General features: G+C 41.8%; 1 protein-coding gene across 2 annotated transcripts in view; it reads right to left on the bottom strand.

Moving 5' to 3' along the window:
• Positions 1 to 17130, bottom strand: part of DNAAF11 (dynein axonemal assembly factor 11) — a 77965-nt gene extending 60835 nt beyond the window's left edge. For both annotated transcript variants that reach the window (XM_082674953.1, XM_082674954.1), the window contains exons 1-3: positions 17009 to 17130; positions 6833 to 7000; positions 2489 to 2566 (exon numbers count right to left, since the gene is read on the bottom strand). In XM_082674953.1, coding sequence (XP_082531079.1) covers positions 2489 to 2566; positions 6833 to 7000; positions 17009 to 17018 — 256 coding nt within the window. In that variant the 5' untranslated portion in view covers positions 17019 to 17130. The remainder of the gene's footprint in view (positions 1 to 2488; positions 2567 to 6832; positions 7001 to 17008) is intronic.
• Between the last annotated feature and the right edge of the window lie 2567 nt (positions 17131 to 19697).

Here is a 19697-nt window from a genome sequence, read left to right as displayed (position 1 = left end):
TGTGTGCATATGTCCAAACTCAACAAATTATATATATTCAATATGTGCAGGCTTCTGTACATCAATTATACCTCAATAAAGTTGTTTAAGAAAAAATTGTGCTCTAAAGGACACCAACAAGGAAGCTGACAAGAAAACCCACAAAATGGGAGAATATATCTACAAATCATTTATCTGATCGGATTCTAGCGTTCAAAATAAAGAAATAAGTCTTACAGTTCAGCAGTCAAACAACAAATAACCCAGTTAGAAAATGGGCAAAGATTTTGAATAAAGAAGATTTCTCCAAAGAAGATATACAAATGGCCAATAAGCACATAAAAAAATGCCCAAACTTATTAGTCATTAGGCGAATGCAAATCAGGACCACAATGATATACCACTTCACACTCACTATAGGATGGCTACTATAAAGATAAATAAATACATGAAAACTGAAAATGACAACTGCTGGCAAGGATGTGGAGAAATGGGAGCCCTCGTAAACGGCTGGTGGGAATGCAAGCTGGTGCCGCTGCCAAAGCAGTTCCTGAGAACAGTGAGACGTACAGTTATCACAGGACCCATCAATTCCAGTTATCACAGGACCCATCAATTCCATACCTAGGTGCACTAAGTTAACTGAAAACAGATGTTTATGCAAAAACTTGTACATTAATGTTCACAGCAGCTTTATTCATAGTAACCAAAAAGTGGACTCAACTCAAATACCCATCAACTAATAAATGAATAAACAAAATGAGGTGTATCCATACGATGGAATATTATTCAGCCCTAAAAAGGATTAAGTACTGATGCATCCTACAACATGGATGAACCCTGAACACATTAGACTAAGAAGTCAGAACAGGGGCTTCCCTGGTGGCGCAGTGGTTGAGAGTCCGCCTGCCGATGCAGGGGACACGGGTTCGTGCCCCGGTCCGGGAGGATCCCACATGCCGCTGAGCGGCTGGGCCCGTGAGCCATGGCCGCTGCGCCTGCGCGTCTGGAGCCTATGCTCCGCAACGGGAGAGGCCACAACAGTGAGAGGCCCGCATACCGTAAAAAAAAAAAAAAAAAAAAGTCAGAACAGACGACCATGTATTGTTTGATTCCATCTATATTACATGTTCAGAATGGGAAAATCTATGGAGACAGAAAGTAGATTAGGGGTTGTTAGGGGCTAGGGTAAGAGGTGAATGGGGAATGAATGCTAATGGATATGGGGGTTTCTTTTAAGGTGATGAAAATGTTCTGGAATTAAATAGTGATGATGGATGCACAACCTTGCAAATATACTAAAAACCTGTGAATCGTGTATTTTAAAATGGTGTATGTAAGTTTATAATACGTAAATTATATTTCAATTTTCAAAATACTAAATTGTCCAAATATTTCCATTCAGGAACATTTACATGTTAAATTTGAAGCACATTAGAGAGATTAAATGTAAAGAATAAAATTATTAAAATTAGAACTTATATGGACTATATTTGTATCCAGAAACCATAAAGAATCCATAAAGAAAAAGATTGATAAATTGGAGTATATTCATTTCAGAAGTAAGACTTCTGAACAATACCAGCATCATGACTGAAATAAAAGTAGTACACTCAAGAGAAAAGATTTATAACATGTATAACAAGGTATTAATATCTGGAATGCACAAGAGCACATGAAGAAAAATGAGTAGAAAAATGGCCAAGAGATATGAAGTAGTTATTCACGTAAGAAAAAAATATTCAATAAACATCTGAAAAGTTATATGGAAGATCAGTAATAATAAGTGAGGAGCAAATTTTAAAAATTACTAGAGAACAATGTCTTCTAATCTTCAGAAAAAGATTGCTTATAAAAAGCGCTAGTGAAGTTGGAGGAAAATGGGTATTCACGTGGACCATAGGTACAAGTATATATCAATACAACCTTTTCGGAGAACAAATTGGCAATATTTTCCAAAATATGCATATTTAAACCCAGGAATTCCATTGCTAAGTATCTATCCTAGAAAAATATTTACACATGTACACAGAGTGAAACGTATTAGGATGCTCATTGCAGCCATGCTTATTATAGCAAAATATAGAAACCACCCAATTGTCCATCTGCAGAACAACAGTTGGATAACTCAGTCTACAATCATTCCATTAGACAGCCTTCCCCATCCTTCCTGGATCAGAAGAACAAGGTAATTTTATGGAAGAAATTCATTTTGAAAACAATATTCATAGTATGATCCCATTGATACAAAGCAAAATGTAACAAAACTACCTTCTATACACCAAAGCGTTAATACCACTGCCTCTGGGAAGGAAACTGGGTTAGGAAGGGGTGAAGTAGACTTACATTTTTGAATTTGTGTATCTTGTTATCGTTTGACTTTTTACAACAAGAATTGACAAACTAAGACTTATGTAAAATGTTAATTTGAAAAGTCTACCTATTGTTTAAGCAATACTGTTGAAGTCTAAGTTTAACTAACAATAAATTATAAGAAGAAAACCCTTACCTTCCAAATTTTCAATTTTTTCAATGTTGTTTAAAGCTAAATTCAAATATTCAAGTTTCTTGAGTTTGCTAACATTTTCTGAAATATACAAAGAATGGAATTAATTAACCTTCAAGATGAAAGACATTTTTATGTAATCTTATGAAAACGGTAACGAGAATCTAAGGATTATTATGGTTGTCAAAACCATGTTGCTTTTTCAAATCTGTACCTCAGAAAGTAGGCAGATTAGGGGTTGTACTTCAGACATTGTTGGTTGCCCACGCAGCATCCATTTCTCCCTCTGTCCTTCCTAATGGAACCAACCCATTTCTGCTCATGTCTCTACCCAGCTCCAACTCCAGGGGGGTTAGGCTTAACCAAGCTGGCCCAGCACACGGCAATCCCATGTCCCTGGCTAGTGACAGCTCAGGAGCCCAGGCTTAAGTCAACCAGCCTGTGGCAGTCTCCTGGCAATTGTGTGATGCAGCAGAAGGCGTGCACACCAAGTACTCCCAATCAGATGAGGAGGAATGATCTGTATTTCATGCTTGTGGATTTCCTGTCTCTTTCTCCTACTGGATGTTAAAAAGGAAGGAAATACTATCTTTACTGGTACTCATAGTCATCTTGCAAACCTGAGGGAACCAGCTGTAGGATGAAGCCCACTGTGACTGGTGGAGCATAGAGAAGGAATCAACCAACCCTGGAGACTGGCCTATCTCTAGACTTATAGTTGGGTTAGATGCTAGATTTCCTCACTGCTAAGCCATCCTGAGTTGTGTTTTCCTTTACGTGAAGCCAAAATCATCCTGATACAGGATTATTGTTTCTAATAAATATGTAAAGGCCATATAGGCAAGGCAAAAGCATAAATAAGTCAAGGAATCGCTGAAGGGTGGGGCCCTTTAAAAACAGTAAATAATACCATAGCTTACATTACTGAGTGCTTATTACATGCCATACAATTTTCTAAGCATTTTGTGTATTATCTCATTTAATCTTCATAACAATCCTATGAAGTTAAAACTATTGTCGTCTCCCTTATGCAAATGAGAATACCAAGGTGCAGAGGATAAATCCACTTGTTCAAGGTTAAGTGGTAGAGCCAGGAAATCTTACTCCAGAGCTTGGCACTAAATCACTACACTACACTTTAAAAGAAGAGTCCTTTCTAAGATGACGTGAATGTAGAAAACCCTGCTAAGAAATGTGCATTTGGGGCAGGCTGACTTAAATAATGCTTCCTCTGGACCATTTTTCGGGATATTATGACGGTCAAACATGATGATTTATAACCGTCACCCTTATCACTACTAATATTTCACCTAAAATTTATAAAATATCATGTATTTCTTTCCATAGAATTCCTGAGAATAACAGTTTACCTCTCCGAGCCTCAGTTTACTCATTTTTTAAATGAGGATTGTGGAATAAATTACTAAAGTTTCTCTCAGCAATTATATTTTTCTAAGTAATACTGATGTTTACAAGAGTTCCTCTAGGCAATACCTGAGCATTTGACAGTCATAGACTTGTAGAGCTCCATGTGCCCAAGATTATAATACAGTGTCTAGTACATATCCTGAACAAAAATACATAAAGTTATTATTGTTAAAATTGCCAGCCCACGATAAAATACCTTTCCTTCTCCACTTTCGTTTTATGTATAACGCTGTAAGTGCGAAAAGAGTCATCTGGTAGAAAAAAGGTTAAGATTTGTTTTGTAAGGGTTTCCTAAATTAAATTAAATTAAATCGAGAACAATGGGTCAAACTGGTCAGGAAAAAACAAAGCTCTATAAGTAAAAATATGCAGAGCTTCTTGGGCAGCAGGAAGGGAGTCTGCGTTCTCGGCCAAACCAGCCTGGGAGGAGTTCTCACCAACTTCTATAACCAGATCTACAAACTTGTACTGGACCAAACCCATCCCCCAGTTCAAGCCGCTCTGAGGCGTTCAGCTTGGGGCTCATCGGGAAGCTGTTACCAATGCAGATTCCGGAAGCCCACCCCCTGAGGCTCTGAACCAGTAAGTCTGGGGTGAGGCCCGAGCCCCATTTTCACAGACCCCGGACAGTCCTCAGCTGACACCTGGAGCCCCACTAAACAAAGCCTGGCTCCACAGCCCACCTGGATCTCCCAGTGAGGAACACAGCTTCAGGAAAGGCAGGTGTTTTGCAAACTTCTACCTCCGTGGCCCAAGAGCGAGTCTGAATCCTAGAGAAACAGTTTTACTTGCTAAAAAAGTGCCTAAATGCCTATGGGTGGAGTAGCACTGAAAAATCCCATTATTAGGATTTAAAAGCGTGTTTAATTTAAGAATACTTTGGAAGCAAAAATTTAAGCTTTCTCACAGCTCTGAAAAGGACTGAAATACTATGCTACTAATTAGTAATTGTGATGGACCCAGCTGTGGAGATGAAAATTTTGGGCACTCTTTTGGAGCTGCACAATTAGGACAACTCTTTAATGCTCTCATGCATAAAAGCTAGTGGTTTTCTATAACAGCCTTTTTAATTGAACAATGCACCAGAGTTTCTAATTTCTGGTAAAGTACAAGATGCCAAAAATAATTATCTGAAGGAAAAGAAAGAATTTTAATAAACCTTGAAAAATGATGCAAATTCCAGACTTTTTGTATCCCTAGAGCCAATTTTCAATTACCCACTAAGCTGGAGGCAACTACATCAGCAGAGTTTCTCAGCCTCAGCAATACTATCATTCGGGGCCAGGTAATTCTTTCTTGGAGGGGGCGGGGGAGAGGTCCTGGGACTGTTAGCATGTCCCTGGCCTCTGCACACTAACTGCCAGTAGCTGACCCCTTACACACACACACACACACACACACACACACACACACACACACACACACACACACACACACACACACACACACACACACACAGCAACAACCAGGTATGTCTCTAGACATTGTCTCTAGACATTGCCAAGTGGCCCTGTTGAGAAACGCCGCTTATGACGGTGGAGAGTTAATCTTACGAGCCGGCCTCTGGGCTGTAGTGTCAGAACCCACAGGGGCTGGCACTCACTCTGCCTCATCAACCCTGACTCCATCCCTTTTCCGCCAACTCTGTGTGGTTCTCCCCTCTGCTTCTACCTCCACGGGGCTGGCCTGGGGCCCCTGGGCAAGGGACGATATTAATAGCAGAGCAGCTATTTTCTCATGAGCGGGCATAAAGCTAAGCACGTCGTTCCATGTAGCTCTAATATCATGTCTGTGTGTTAGATGTTGTTGTTCCCATTTTACAGATGGCAAGACTAAGGCACAGAGGGACTAAGTTGACTGACTTAGTTTTTTGCAGAGGCAGGATTCAGACCTGGGTCTACCTGACATTAGGGCCTGCACCTGCTCTTACCACTAAACTACACTGTAGCTTTTCTGAGGTTTGGGGGTCACTCCTCCTGCTTCCATGTGGCAGGATCCCCTGTTAGAGTGTCTCCACAGGCCTCTCTTCTCTCTGTCCCCTTAACTCATTCTTCCCGGGGGAGGAGGTGGCAATTGGATGGGGAGGACCCACTTACCTCATGGGTGAACTGGGAGAAGGAACTGGGCATGCCCAATCCCACCCTCTCTCCTGGGTCTGGGATCTCCCCGCCGGCAGAGGGCACACAGTCTCGACCCGCTCCCGCCATAAAGCAGGGGGCCTGCGTGGGTAGGGGAAGCCTGCATTGTCCAGTTCTGCATGTAAGTGGGTGGTGGGTAGGCTTAATTCTGGGGGCATATTAGGAATCTCACTTGGCTGCAAGTCTAAGCCACATTCTCCAAAGAGTTTTTATCAGTTATAATGCTGATTTTTGGATCTCCATCCTCCTGACTCCTGTTTTTACCTCTCATTTCATTCCAAACTGGAGCAGTAAGCAGGGGTGTAATTGTGGAGCCCCCTCGATATCCAATACTGAGCACAATGCCTTGCACATGTACATTCTCAATACGTATGGCAGACCTAGTTATCACAGGCTGGGATCTGACAAGGATTTACTCAGCTCTCACAGAACCCTTTCAGGTTCACAGAGTGATGCTGTAAAGCCATGACAAACTCCTGGATTATATCCGCCTCTCTTTTAAACTTTTTAAAAATCAGGTTTTAAATGACTACGTCAACTAATGTGCTCCCAGCCATCAACTGGTCCTCCCAATTCCTTGATGGAGATGATGCCCAGGGCCAGGAGATGGAACAGGCACGAAAAGGTTCAGGGAAGGGTTCCATACACAGCTACTGAGAGATGGCTGTGTCTATTCCTCCATGTCATTCTTTTTCTTCCTCTAAGAATAACACTGCATTTGCCAACATTCTCCCATTCAAAATGTTAAAGAAACCATAAGAACAAAGTCCTGAAGACTTACCAATTTTTCCAATGAGATTATTTTGAAGATAGAGGATTTTTAAATCCCGGCACCACCTGTCAATATGTTCTAGTCTTTCTATTTCTTGCTGATGCAAGGAGAGCTCCTCCAGGGAAAAAATTATACAGTCGTTGTGCTCGGCATTCCGTCTAATAAGATCTTCCGTGACTGAAAGAAAATTTGTTACATATTATATCTCCATCCCCATTAATATTAAGTTATTAATGCATTGGTTTTTCCTTGCAGTTAGATGTGAATTCTCCAGGCCCAAGTCATTTTCAAAGGAACAGAGGTCAGAGGAGTGTTTCCTCCTGCTGGGAGTTTTTGTGATTCCAGGGTGACTCAGAAGAAAGATGTGATGATACATTTTGTCTTTCTTACACTGGGATCTACACACATTTCGCTGTATGGATGGAGACCAAGTTGATAGGTAATGACCCTGAGAACGTGGAATCTTGAGGTGGTATCATGTCGAACTGGATGAGACCCACTAAGTAATCCAAGACAGAGAAACCTGCTCTGGAGAGGCTCAGTTGGGCTGACAGAGGGCAGAAATATGAAAGCATCTCCATTCAACAGCCACAGCCATTCAATAAGGAAAGGTTCACCCATTCATTCATTCAATAAGGAAAGGTTCACTCGCTCATTCATTCATTCAACTGGTATTTATTTAAGTCGAGTGGAAGAGACAGGAGAGGAACACCCCAGATTTTGCACTGCAATCTTATAAAGCACTCGGTCCGTTTCCAGGAGGCATGAAAGAAGCTGCTCGCAGGAGGAGGGGTTGCGAGAGTCCCCACCCCCCTGACAAGAGGGATGAGTAGCAGTGGGCTGGTCTGATGTCACAGGCCAGGACCATAAGATGATGGGAGCACCGAGGTACTGAAGACAACATCTGGTCCACAGTGAGGGCCAAGAACAGGACACGCACCCTCTTTGTAATATGTACTAAAATCAAGGAGGGAATGACAATGGAGAAAACTTGTATTTTCCAGTGCTATTAAAAATTATTAATCCGTCTGAACCCTCACATTTTAGGTGGAATGTGGAAATATCACACGTCCATCCTACAAGATAATAAAGATTCATTTACTGCCATTTACAAGGTGCCAAGCACTGTCCTAAATGCTATGCATGTATTAACATGTGAGTATGTACAACTATTTATCTTTTTCAAATGAGGAATTGAGGCACAGATAGTTTAAATAACTTGCCCAAGGTCGCGCTAGTAAGTGCTAGAGCGAGGTTTTAAGTGTAGGAATCTGGCACCTGACCACGTGCCCTGAACCACTATGCTCCACTGCCCCAAAAGTGAGGAAATAAGAGCCTCTCAAAATTTCTCAAGCTTCCTAAATGCACAAGCTTCTCTAGCGGAGACAAAGTTCTTCACAGCAACTTCAGCTGCCCCACTTCTGTGCCACATCCTTAAAAGTGAAGTTTGCCTTTTTTGAACAATGTGAAAACATGTACGAACTCCATCATTTGTGTGCAGTTAGCTGAACCCTCTGCTACTTCCGGTGGTAGGAGATGGGGCTACTTGCAGTGACAGTTCTTTGGAAGAAAGACAAGGGAAATGCAGAGGCATGTAGATATTAGGAAGGAATTATGTTGATCCATATCTTCTAATCATGAGAATTAAGATGATAAAAATCACTATTAGTGGAAAGGGGTGGGGAAAGGTGGGGGAGTTGGCATAAATAACAAATTTACACACACACACACATACACACACACACGTGGGAGAGGAGGGGCTCAGATTCACTCAGCACAACAGGGAAGTCTGCCCAACAGCAACAGTTATGCACAAGGAGGATAGATTAAATGAAAATCAAGAGAATCACAGAGGAAGGTAGAACTGTGAAGGTCTGGAATTTCCCAGCAGCCCTTTTCTGAACTCTTCTATATTAAGCAAACTGCTGTGTGGCACATTGTTTTCATAGTTACATATTGTGTAACTCAGGAAACTGCTGTTACACAATACTGCCTCACCTGTGATGGCAAACATCTGTGCAAAAACCAGGGTCCCCAAGAAGAAATGTGTCAGAATACCTACATGGTGTATGGAGATTACAGTGTTTCAGACTTTGAAATGGGAAAACATTTTGTTGTTTTATGTACTATGCAACTTAGACCAAACATTCTTTAACTCCAAGGAGCACTGTTCGCCTTTAGAAAGTCCTACTCTAAATAATACAGCACTGCATTTACAAGACAGCACTCTAGGGACTTAAAAAGGCTTTGGAAGCATTAATATGTCATCATAAGACTATTTCAAGACAGATGGTATTACAGTGCCTATCACATGGTATAGAAGAACATGCCAAGGTACTTACTATATGAAATATACTTTCACTTCCTTATTTTGGAAAAATTCAAACAGCAAAATACAGGATTCAGATGGACTGTGAGAAGTGTCTCACCTATACAAGGTCATAACCAATATGTGAATGAGGTGGTTGATGAACGGTACTAACAATTAGAACCACAGATTCATACTTATCTCCCTAAAAGAATTCTGCTGTGGATTCCAAAGTTTTAACCAAAACTGATGAGCTACCCTAGGCTTCTTTTCAATTCCTTAATATGGCTGGGTTCTCAATAACTTGAGGGAGTTTCAATAAAATGACTTTGCAGGGTAGGGGGGAAAAGGGCAAGAGGAGAATTTTCTGGAATACTAGAGGTTGTCATGTTGTGTTTACTATGAAAGAGATTTCAGTGTATTGAACGAGGTTCTAGAAACTCGCAAAGCCAACAATTTAGTGTTCACCCTTCAGGTTTTATATCATGTTTTGTAAACAACCCTCTCTTTCTTGCTGGATTAGAATAAAATCAGTAATATATGTTTTGGGCAGATTCTGCAGAATTTGTAAACATCTTGAAAGATCTAGTGGATACATATATGAAACAGATTTAACATAAATGAAGGGGTTACAAATAGGTGAAGATTTCATCCTGTAGCATCTGAACTTTTTCCTTTTATTGTTTTCCATGGGCATTTTAAGCAACAGGATTACTCATTTGCCCTGCCTTTTCTTACTGACTCATGGTTATCATGAGCGTTGGTGGTCATACTCTACACCCTGATCCCATGACACTGTTAGAGGCACTCACGCAGAGTGTGCTGTTACAAAAACAGACAGGGTGTACGGGGCAAGTACAGAAGAATACAGAAAGTACAGTGAGTACAAAGGAGGGAGTGATCCATGCTACTGAGTGACAAGAAGAAGGTCAAGCGAAGCATCATGGAGAAGAAGTCCGGGCTGGATCTTGAAATGTGAGTAGATATTTGCCAGATAAACAAATGAGGAAAGGGCACCACAGGCTATGGTAGGTGCTACTGTGCCCAGTTCCCCCCTTCAGGCCTGAAGGATTACTTCCTGCTGCTGGGAGTTCTGCCAGAAGGCAGCCCTCAGCTGCCCACCGTGAAGTCACCCCAGCTGAAGAAACATCTCAACCAAGGTCACGCCCCTTCCCAGGAAAGTCCACATCCAGTGATCGACTGATGTGGGGCTAAAAGGGCCCAACCCTCTCACCCCAACTTGGGAAAACGCAGAGGTCCGTTCCAAGTTCAGAGCTCCTTCCAATTTCCAGGTTGGTTGGCTAAGGCCTTTGTTGAGATGCATCCCAGCCCTACCTCCCTCTCTTGCTTTTTTCCCTACCCACTCCAATGACACTCCCTAATAAACCTCCTGCACACTAGCCTCCATCTAAAAGTCTGCCTCCTGGGGAACCCAACCTGGAAGGGTGGATACCGGAAGTGGTACACAAAAGCAGACGTTAGCTAACATGGAACGTTGAATATTTGTTCCCCGTTGATAGTAACCTCCCATGGTGAAGGGTATGAGCGAGATCTCTGGGGCCTCCTTCATAAGGGCAATAATCCCAATATGAGGGTTCTGTGCTCATGACCTAATTATCTCCCAAAGGCCCCGCCTCCTAATACCATCACCTCGAGTGTTAAGATCTCACCATATGAATTTTGGTGGGAAACAAACATTCAATCTATAGCAAATGGGATATTAATGGAAGGGAACACACTGGTAAGTGTGACACATCAGGCATTAGGGAAATATGGGGGAAACTGTAACTTTAAGGACAGCTGTATTGGGTGGCTGCCACTACACAGTTGACAAGGTAAGGCTGAGAGTGACAATTGAACATTAAAAGCTAGGTGTGAAAACCACAGTGCTACACTGATAGCATATAAAGAGGTTTTCTCCCTGAAAGCAGAGGGCAGAGAACCAGGACAAGGAAAATCATTAAATCATTAATGATTTAATCTAATCATTAAGTCATTAGAGTAGCAGAGCCTTCAGGTTCCAGACACGATGGAGTCACAGGCACAGGATTTACCCTCCAGCCTAAGATAACTAAAAATCAAGACAAAATATAAGAAAGTGATGCTTTTTTAAAAAAATTTGTCATTGGGAACTCAAAAGGAGGAAGTATTTTGAACAGAATATAACATGAAAAAAACGAGCATATCAAAATCTGTGGGGTGCAGCTAAAACATAACTTGGAAGAAATTTATAGCACTAAATGCCGATAGCAAGAAAGAAGAAAGGTCCCAAATATCAGCTTCTTCTTTGAGAAACTAACAAAACAAAACAAAACAAATAAAACCCAAAGTAAGCATAAGGAAGTAAATAATAGAGGCTATAGCAGAAATCAATGAAATGGAAAACAGAAAAACAACAGAGAAAAATCAATAAAAATACTTTAAAAAAATGAAACTGAACTTCTTGCCAGACTGATCAGTAAAAACCTGCCTATAAGCAAACAAACAAACAGAAACACTTGCAGCAAGCTAGGAAGAGAAGGGAACTGACCCAACTTGATAAAGGGCATCTACAAGAGACCTGCAGCTACCATCCTACTTAATGGACAAAGACTGAATGCTTTTCCCGACATCAGGGAAAAGGCAAGGATAGCTGTTCTCACCACCTCAACATTGTACTAAAGGTTCTAGCCAGATTCTAGCAATAAGGCAAGAAAAAGAAATAAAAGGCATCCAGATAGGAAAGGAAGAAGTAGAATTATCTCTCTTTGCAGACGGCATGATTGTCTATGGAGAATATCCAACAAAATCTACATCAAAAGCTGGTAGAACTCATAGCAGAGTTTAGCAAGTTTGCAGGATATAAGATCTATAATGCAAAAGTCAATTATATTTCTACATACGAACATCATTTACAATCGTGTCTTATTAAAAAACTGAGTTAAATGGATGACAGAATAACGTAAAACTTAAAATTAGGGAAACAAAAACGTAAGAGGAAAGTCTATGTGAACTGGGGTTAGGTAAAGATTTCTTGGATGGCACGAAAAGCAAAATCTATAAAAGAACAAGTTGATAAGCTGGACTTCAAAATTTTAAACTTCTGCTCTTTGAAAAACACTGTTAAGAGAATGAAAATATAAGCCATAGATGGAGAGAAAATATTTGCAAATCATATATTCTATAAAGGACTTATATGTAGAATATATAAAGAACTCTTAAAACAATCATAAGAAAACAAATCATACATAAGTTTGAGTGGACAAAGGTTTTCATTTTTCTTTGGTAATATCTAGGAGTAAAATAGCTGGGTCATAGGATAAGAATAAAATTTCCATTAATTTTGTTTACTACCGTTTGTCTATTTTGTTTCCTATTGTCTTACCTTATGTTTTCTACTACATTGATTTTAGCTCTTGTACTATTCCAGGTTTCTATTTATTTCTGGTTTAATTTGTAATCTTTTTCTAGTATCTTAAGGTGGAACCTCAGGTTATTTATTGCCTACGCGCTAATTTCCAGAACCTGGGAATATGTTACCTTGCCTGGCAAAAGGGCAAAGGGACTTTGCAAATGTCATTAAGGGTAAGGACCTTAAGATGGGGAGAGTACCCTAGATTCTCCAGGTAGACCCAATCTAATCACACACAGCCTTAAAATCAGAGAGACTTTCCTGGCCACGTCAGAGATTGAGATGGAAGAAGAAGAGATGCATAGAACGAGAAGGATTCAACCCACCATTGCTGGCTCTAAAGATGAAGTAAGGGAGCCACAAGCCAAGGAACATGGGTGGCCTCTAGAATCTAGAAATGGCCTTAAGCTGAGAACCAACAATGAAATGAGGATCTCAGTCCTATTACTGTAAGGAACCAAATTCTGCCAACAACTCAAACAAGAAAATGCTCCTCCCCTAGAGCCTCCAGAAAGGAACACAGTCTCACTGACACCCTGATTTCAGGTAGGGTGAAAATCTACAAGAGCATCTACAAGAGTCTGATATAGGGACTCTATATCAGACTTGTGACCTGCAGAACTGTAAGCTTCTAAATTTGTAGTAATTTGTTATGGCAGCTGTAGGAAACTAACACACTGCTTTAAAGTCTTTGTGTGCTAATTTCAGCACCTCTATCATCCTGGGATCTGTTTTTATTAACTGCTTCTGTTCTTGATCATGGCCACATGTTTCTGCTCCTTGTGTCTAGCAATTTTTAATTGTAGGCTGGTCATTATATTCTTCTATTGAAGCGCTGTAGAAAGTCTAGATTATATCACTGTCCTTTAAAAGGAGTAGAACTTTATTCTGGCAGGCAGTGAAAGTACTGACAGAACCTTTTTCCCCTGTTAGGCTTGACTGTATTTTTTGTTAGAGTGGATCTATTTTAGTTTTGAACTTAGCCCTAGAGCATGGCCATTACTCCAGGGCCCAGTACTTACTGCTAAGGTATGGTTTTCTTGGGGGTCTCAAATGAATACTTAAAGGGCTCAGCAAGGTCTTTTAACTCCGGATGGGCCAGGACTCCTGTGTCTTCCAGGACTGCCTGACCTCTGGCATCTCCATTCCATACTCTGCCCCACAGTAGGTGATCTCTTTCAGGTCTCTCCAAGTCTTTGCTACACATGCTCAGCCAGCCCTTGCCTAAATCCTATAGTAAACGTCCCCATGAAGTCTTCTTCCCTCCCCCATTCCATACTGTACCTCCTTCTCTGTATCCTACCCCATAAATTACAGCAACTTCTGCAGCTCAGAAGGCTAATTTCTGCCTTAGCTCTGCAAGACCACTACTTTGCTTGAATTCTATCTTCTTTACTGCAAGTAGGAAAGTGCTTCTACAAAGAAAGTTGGGGTGACAGTGGGGTATGACTTTTGCATTTCCCTTCTCTCAAGGAGCATGGTTATGTCCTACTTGTTGTTCCTGCCCAATTTCATAGTTGCCTACAGTGGAAGGTTAAGTCCAATACCAGTTACTCTATTATAGCTGTAGAAAGAAGCCCTAAAATGTATCATTTTTATGACTTAGCACTTTAACCAAGTGTTTCCAATGACCTGTCTCAAGAGAGTTTCTATGGTACTTATGTCAGACAGTTATTGGGAGGATTAAGTGCCCTATGCATGTAAAGCATTCAGCAGGGGGGTGGTATGCTCTCAAAGGACTGGTTAAGAAGAATTATGCACATGTTTAAATTGTTAAATTTTCAAGTGCACTGTCTGAGCAATTTCACTATGACCACTCATATAAACTTAAATGAATATAACAAAGTATTTTAATTGTCTTAAGGTACAGAATATTTGTCTAAGCATTCCTCTTTCAGTTACATCAATGAATAATTACAGAAAGGAAATAGCTGTTCTAGCCTTAAAGCTATTGTCAAATAAAGTCATTAAGTTAAGAACAAAGTTAAACAAATTACTACACTCTTTAGTAACCAGTTCAGTTTGAAAATTAAATTAGGCCCTCCATTAAAAAATAAAACAAATTAAAAACACTCTATTTATCCATAATTAAGTGTTTTGCTTATTTCTTAAACTTTGTCTATGTGCTTGGTATGTAAATGTATGCAATTTCTTTAAAGGATGTTTTTCTCGGAAGCCCATCTTTCACCAAAAAGCTTTTCCTTATATAGCTAAAATGTCTGTGAAAAGCACTTAGCGATTGTTCATAGGCATGTGATGAACAATCCACATGGTATCTAGCAACGTATCTCATCTCAATTTCAAAGAGCTTGAAATTAGTGGTGAACAACACTGTCCACCAAATGAATTAAGACCTAGAAGTATGAAACAAGAGACGTAAAGTATTTGTTATAAGCAGTTGATGAAGTCTACAATATAATGGCAATGAATAAGGAGGATGATTCTAATGGGAGTTTCCTAGTCAAGGTGAACTGAGAGGAATTAATATAAAACTGATTTTTTCCACTATGTGCCTTTAAGAAAATGAAGACATTATGAAAGGCCACTGAGCTGGAGTCCCAAATTTAATTCTAACCTATCACATAACAAGTGCAAGGTTCGGGACCAGATGCTTAAACTTTCTGCATAACAGATTCCATCTGTATGGTTTTACACGTGGCATGGATTAGAGACCGCTGAGCACTCTTCCAGGGATAACATCCTATGGCTCTGTGGGTACTTAACTTCCCCCAGCAAATGCATACACAGATCATATCTCCATGAGACTAATCACCCTAATTTGATACTCACAGTAATACAAAATGAATTCTATATTAAATTTTTGTTTTAGAAAAGAAGCTCATTCTTCTCTAAATCATAATCTACACCAGACTAAATGTGCAGAGAAGAACTAATTCTTTCATTTTCCCCTAGCCACTGCCCCTGGGCTTGACACTGCTCTCCCTGCGCAGATTCTGACAGAAAAGTAGTCTCTTTGACTTTCAACATGAGAACTTGCACTACGACCTCTCTTCTCCTCACCAGACCTTCCCTTACATTCAAGAGACAGCGTAGTAACATATTAAAGAAAGCCAGCCCTTTCAGGTTCACATCCCAGATACATCACTTACTGTGTGACAATCGGCAAGTTGCCTAACCTCTCTGTGCTTCAGATTCCTCATCTGCAAAATGGAGGTGACAGTAGTGTCTATTTCATAAGATTTTTGTGAGGACTCCAGGAGTTAACACAGAGAAACCACTTAGAACATTGCCTAGAAGGCAGCAAGTACACGACGTACTTGCTGCCATTATTAAGCCATTATTCCCATCTTCTCTCAGAAGCCCAAGTTTTTTCTCCTGATGTAGACAGTTCAGAACTGTGGAAAGAGCAGTAAAAAGAATCTTGTATCTTAGTCTTGACTCTATAGTGACTGATATTTTTAAGCAAGTGTTTGCCTTCTTCCTCAAAGGGAGAAGCTCCAGGAGGGCCGGCCCACCTGTTTGTTCACCACTGTGTCCTCAACGCCTGGCACGGGGTAGGAACTCCAATACAATTCTGATAAGTTAATGATTTAACAAATGAAGGTGGACAAGATTCAGAGACAGAGGGCAAAGGATAATCCACAGAAAAGTAAAAAATGTTGATGAGCAAAAAGAAAAAGAAAAATCTGGGACCACAGTATGGGGATGAGGGGAGGAAAAGTGTGAAAGGAAATAACTGGTTTCCGAACGAAGTGTTAACATTTAAAATCACCAGCCCCCTTCCACCACCAGGCTGTCAGCTCTTCCAGGGCAGAAACCCCATCATCCACCACGGTCTCTTGATTTAAAAGTATTCACTATAACACTTTTACAGTACGTGATAAATTCGGTGGAACTGTATAAAATTGCCAGGTGTAAAGGTCAAAGACGGTGTCAATACTGGAAAGGTTCAACCTGGTATAATTGGTTCAATCTAACACAAATAACTGTTAATCCTGCCAACTCAGTCTCTTGGTACATTTATAATCACATTTACAACACCGGCTGTCTGTAAACGTCCTATTATTGCCTACGTTTTGGAGGTGAGGAAGTCTCACAGCTGATAGGTGCCGGAGTCGGTTCCCTCAACCACCAGGCTACACTGCCTTCCCAAAGAGTCCGAGGGCTGTGGTTCAGAGACAGCGACTAGCCCACGCTGCAGGCAAGGAGATGCGCGGGCTCGAACCCGGCGTGTCTGACGCCCAAACCCTAGACCTTCCACTAGCCAGCCTTTCCGTCAAATCCGATGCTTTCCTCCCCCGCCCCGACGCCCACCCCATTTTACAGAACGGGAACCTGGGCCTGGCCGGGGCCAAGCTGCCCCGCCAGTCAGCGGGCGACATGTCACTGCCCGGTCTTTAGAGAGCGAAGGGCTAGGCCAGGCTGTGGTCCCGCTGGCGGGAAGGGGCGCCGAGGGTCCCAAGAGGCCCGGGACGATGCCCAGAATGGGGACAATCGAGGGCGGAAGGTGGGAGAGGGCGCTTACTCCGTCCCATGGCGCCTCTCGGGTTCGCGGGCCCAGGAAGCTCGACCAGGACCCCCAAGGACTCCCTGGACGCCTCCTAGTCTCTCCTCCGCGCGCCCGCACCTGGGAGCCATGGCAACGGGGATTCTACGGCGGCCGCGCGGGGCCAGGCGGGGCCGCGTTTGCCGACTCAGGAGGAGCAAGGAGGCGAGAATGGGCAGAGGAGGGGATCCCCGCGAGGACACAGGGGCACCCCGCAACCCAGACCTAGTCCTCCTCCACGTCCCCACCTTCCACCTTCGCAGACTGCCTCCCTTTCCCCAGATCAACTGGCCGGACTAAACAAAGAACCAAGGGACCCTCTGTTTCCTGAGGGGAGCTGCTTCCTAGGCGTGCCTCTTAGACCGCCCTTTACTTTTTTTTTCTCTTTGTATTTTATTTAACGCCTTCCGGAGCCAGAAAATCTGGAATCGGCCCACACTCCATTTCCCAGAGGTGTGACCTTAAACTTCCTTAACCTTAGTTTCCACCTGTTAGATGAGTGCTAATAATAACTTCCAAGGATCATTGTGAAGCTTTTTTTTTTTTTTTTTTTTTTTTTTGGCGGTACGCGGGCCTCTCACTGCTGGGGCCTCTCCTGCTGCGGAGCACAGGCTCCGGACGCGCAGGCTCAGCGGCCATGGCTCACGGGCCCAGCCGCTCCGCGGGATCTTCCCGGACCGGGGCACGAACCCGTGTCCCCTGCATCGGCAGGCGGACTCCCAACCACTGCGCCACCAGGGAAGCCCCGTTGTGAAGCTTTAATGAGATAATCTGAGTGAATGAAAGACACTTTTTTAAAACAGCAGACTCAGTATTTAGGGGATGGAGCAGGCTACCCAGGAAAGGTGCCCCATTCTTTTGGACATTGGACACTTCTTCATTTTGGGATCTTTTCACTAAAATCTAGGATAAGAGCTCCTTCTGGGAGCAGGGTCTTGACAGATTGTTTGACACTCTGGTGGAATAGAGAAGAGATGTGGGTGCTAAAACAGGGAAACCAGGAATATTTACTTCGTAATTTGTCATGAGCTAGGCTGGGCTGGTTATGCTGTGTCCTTCCTCAACTCAACCTAACAGACACCGTTTCTTAGAATCAGAGGACCCATGGGCCACAGAGGACAGGTGTACAGTGTCCTATGATTGTTACAGTCCACTGACAGGAAGGGAAACTGGGAAATAAATCACAATATGACAGCTCCTGGTAAAGTCAAGTTCATTTCATTCAAACTGAATGTGGTAGTTTAAAGAGCCATGGTGTGTGTCTGCTTATGCAAATCATTATTCAAAATAGACTTATTTCTTTGGCTCTTGGAAATGTAACAAGATGAGTGGGGCTTCCTGAGAAAACTGCTGCAACATATTCTATATATAAGTAGAAATAAATTTTAAAGACGGTTTTTAAAAATTCCAGGAACAGCAAAATAGGTCTCCTTCTTCTTTTGTGCTGGATAAATTCCAGGGACATTGACCTAGAAAGCTATTGGGTTCTTATTATTTTTACTATTATTATATCATTCAGTATTTTTATGATGTGTAACTAATACTGTGGTTACAATTTCGTTGTACTTTGCATTAATTTTCCTTCAGAAGAATTTCCTCATTGCAACTCTATAACAAGTAAACCAAGCTCCCAAGCTTACCAGCACTTCTACAGTTTCAAGTTCTTCCTTCCCTCCTTCTTTCATCCAGAATTTCCAGTGGTGGATGGAAAGATTTTAAACCTGCCTGGATACAAATTATTTTACATTCCTTCCATTGAAAGGCAGTGTCAATGCCCTTTACCTTGAATCTGGGCATGCTTCTGACCACTTGGACCAATAGGGTACAAAGAAAGAGATGCTCTGTAATTTGCAGAGTTAGTTCATAAAAATCTGCTTTGCTAAACACTGACTTGTGGAGTCCTGAGCTGCCTTATTAGAAGTCTGTCTACCTTAAAGCCACCATGCTGGAGAAGCCAAGTGTAGGTGGCCCCTCCAGCCAAGCCCCAGCCTTTCAGCTCTCCCTGTCCACATGGCAGATATTGAGTGATGCTGTCTTGGACCCCGTAAACTAGACCATCCATCTCTGAATGTCAGTGTGTCAATGCCACATAGTACAGGAGAATCACCCAGCTGATCCCTGCCGGAATTCCTGACCCACAAAATCATGAGGTAAGTTTGGGAGTAGTTTAATACAGCAGGAGAGAACTGAAACGGTGGACTTGACTGCTACGAGAAATGGTCAAGTCTTTTCCTTTGTAGTCTATTGGTTGAAGTGGCTGGAAGTACACCAGGATTCAAAGGGTGGACAAGTCCCTTCCACTGCATGTTTATGGGATGGTTTAATGCTGTTTAATTAAATAGAGTTTGTTAGTTGCATTTACTTAATTAAAATGTGTTTGATCTGTGCAGGATTTTGTAGAAGGAGATGCCTCATTGAGGTAGGAATCTGGACTCAGTTGTTTCTAAGCATTGTGTGAGCAGTCTCAGTCCTCTGTTCAAATCCTAATACATAAGACACATAAAAGAGGCTCTTCTCTGGTTTGAAGCAGATGGCAGTGTCCCTGAGCACTGATCTGATATGAACTGAGACAATTCAATCGGCTATTTGTCTGTGTAGACCTAGGAAAAGAACAGTGTTTGATTTTGTTTGCTTTCAGAGGCCTTTAGAGGCTCATGGGAAATTCCTA

The sequence above is a fragment of the Grampus griseus genome, assembly GCF_964374135.1.
Source record: "Grampus griseus genome assembly, chromosome: 17".
Classification (NCBI taxonomy): Eukaryota; Metazoa; Chordata; class Mammalia; order Artiodactyla; family Delphinidae; genus Grampus; species Grampus griseus.
This window is presented reverse-complemented; position numbering and strand designations above follow the sequence as displayed.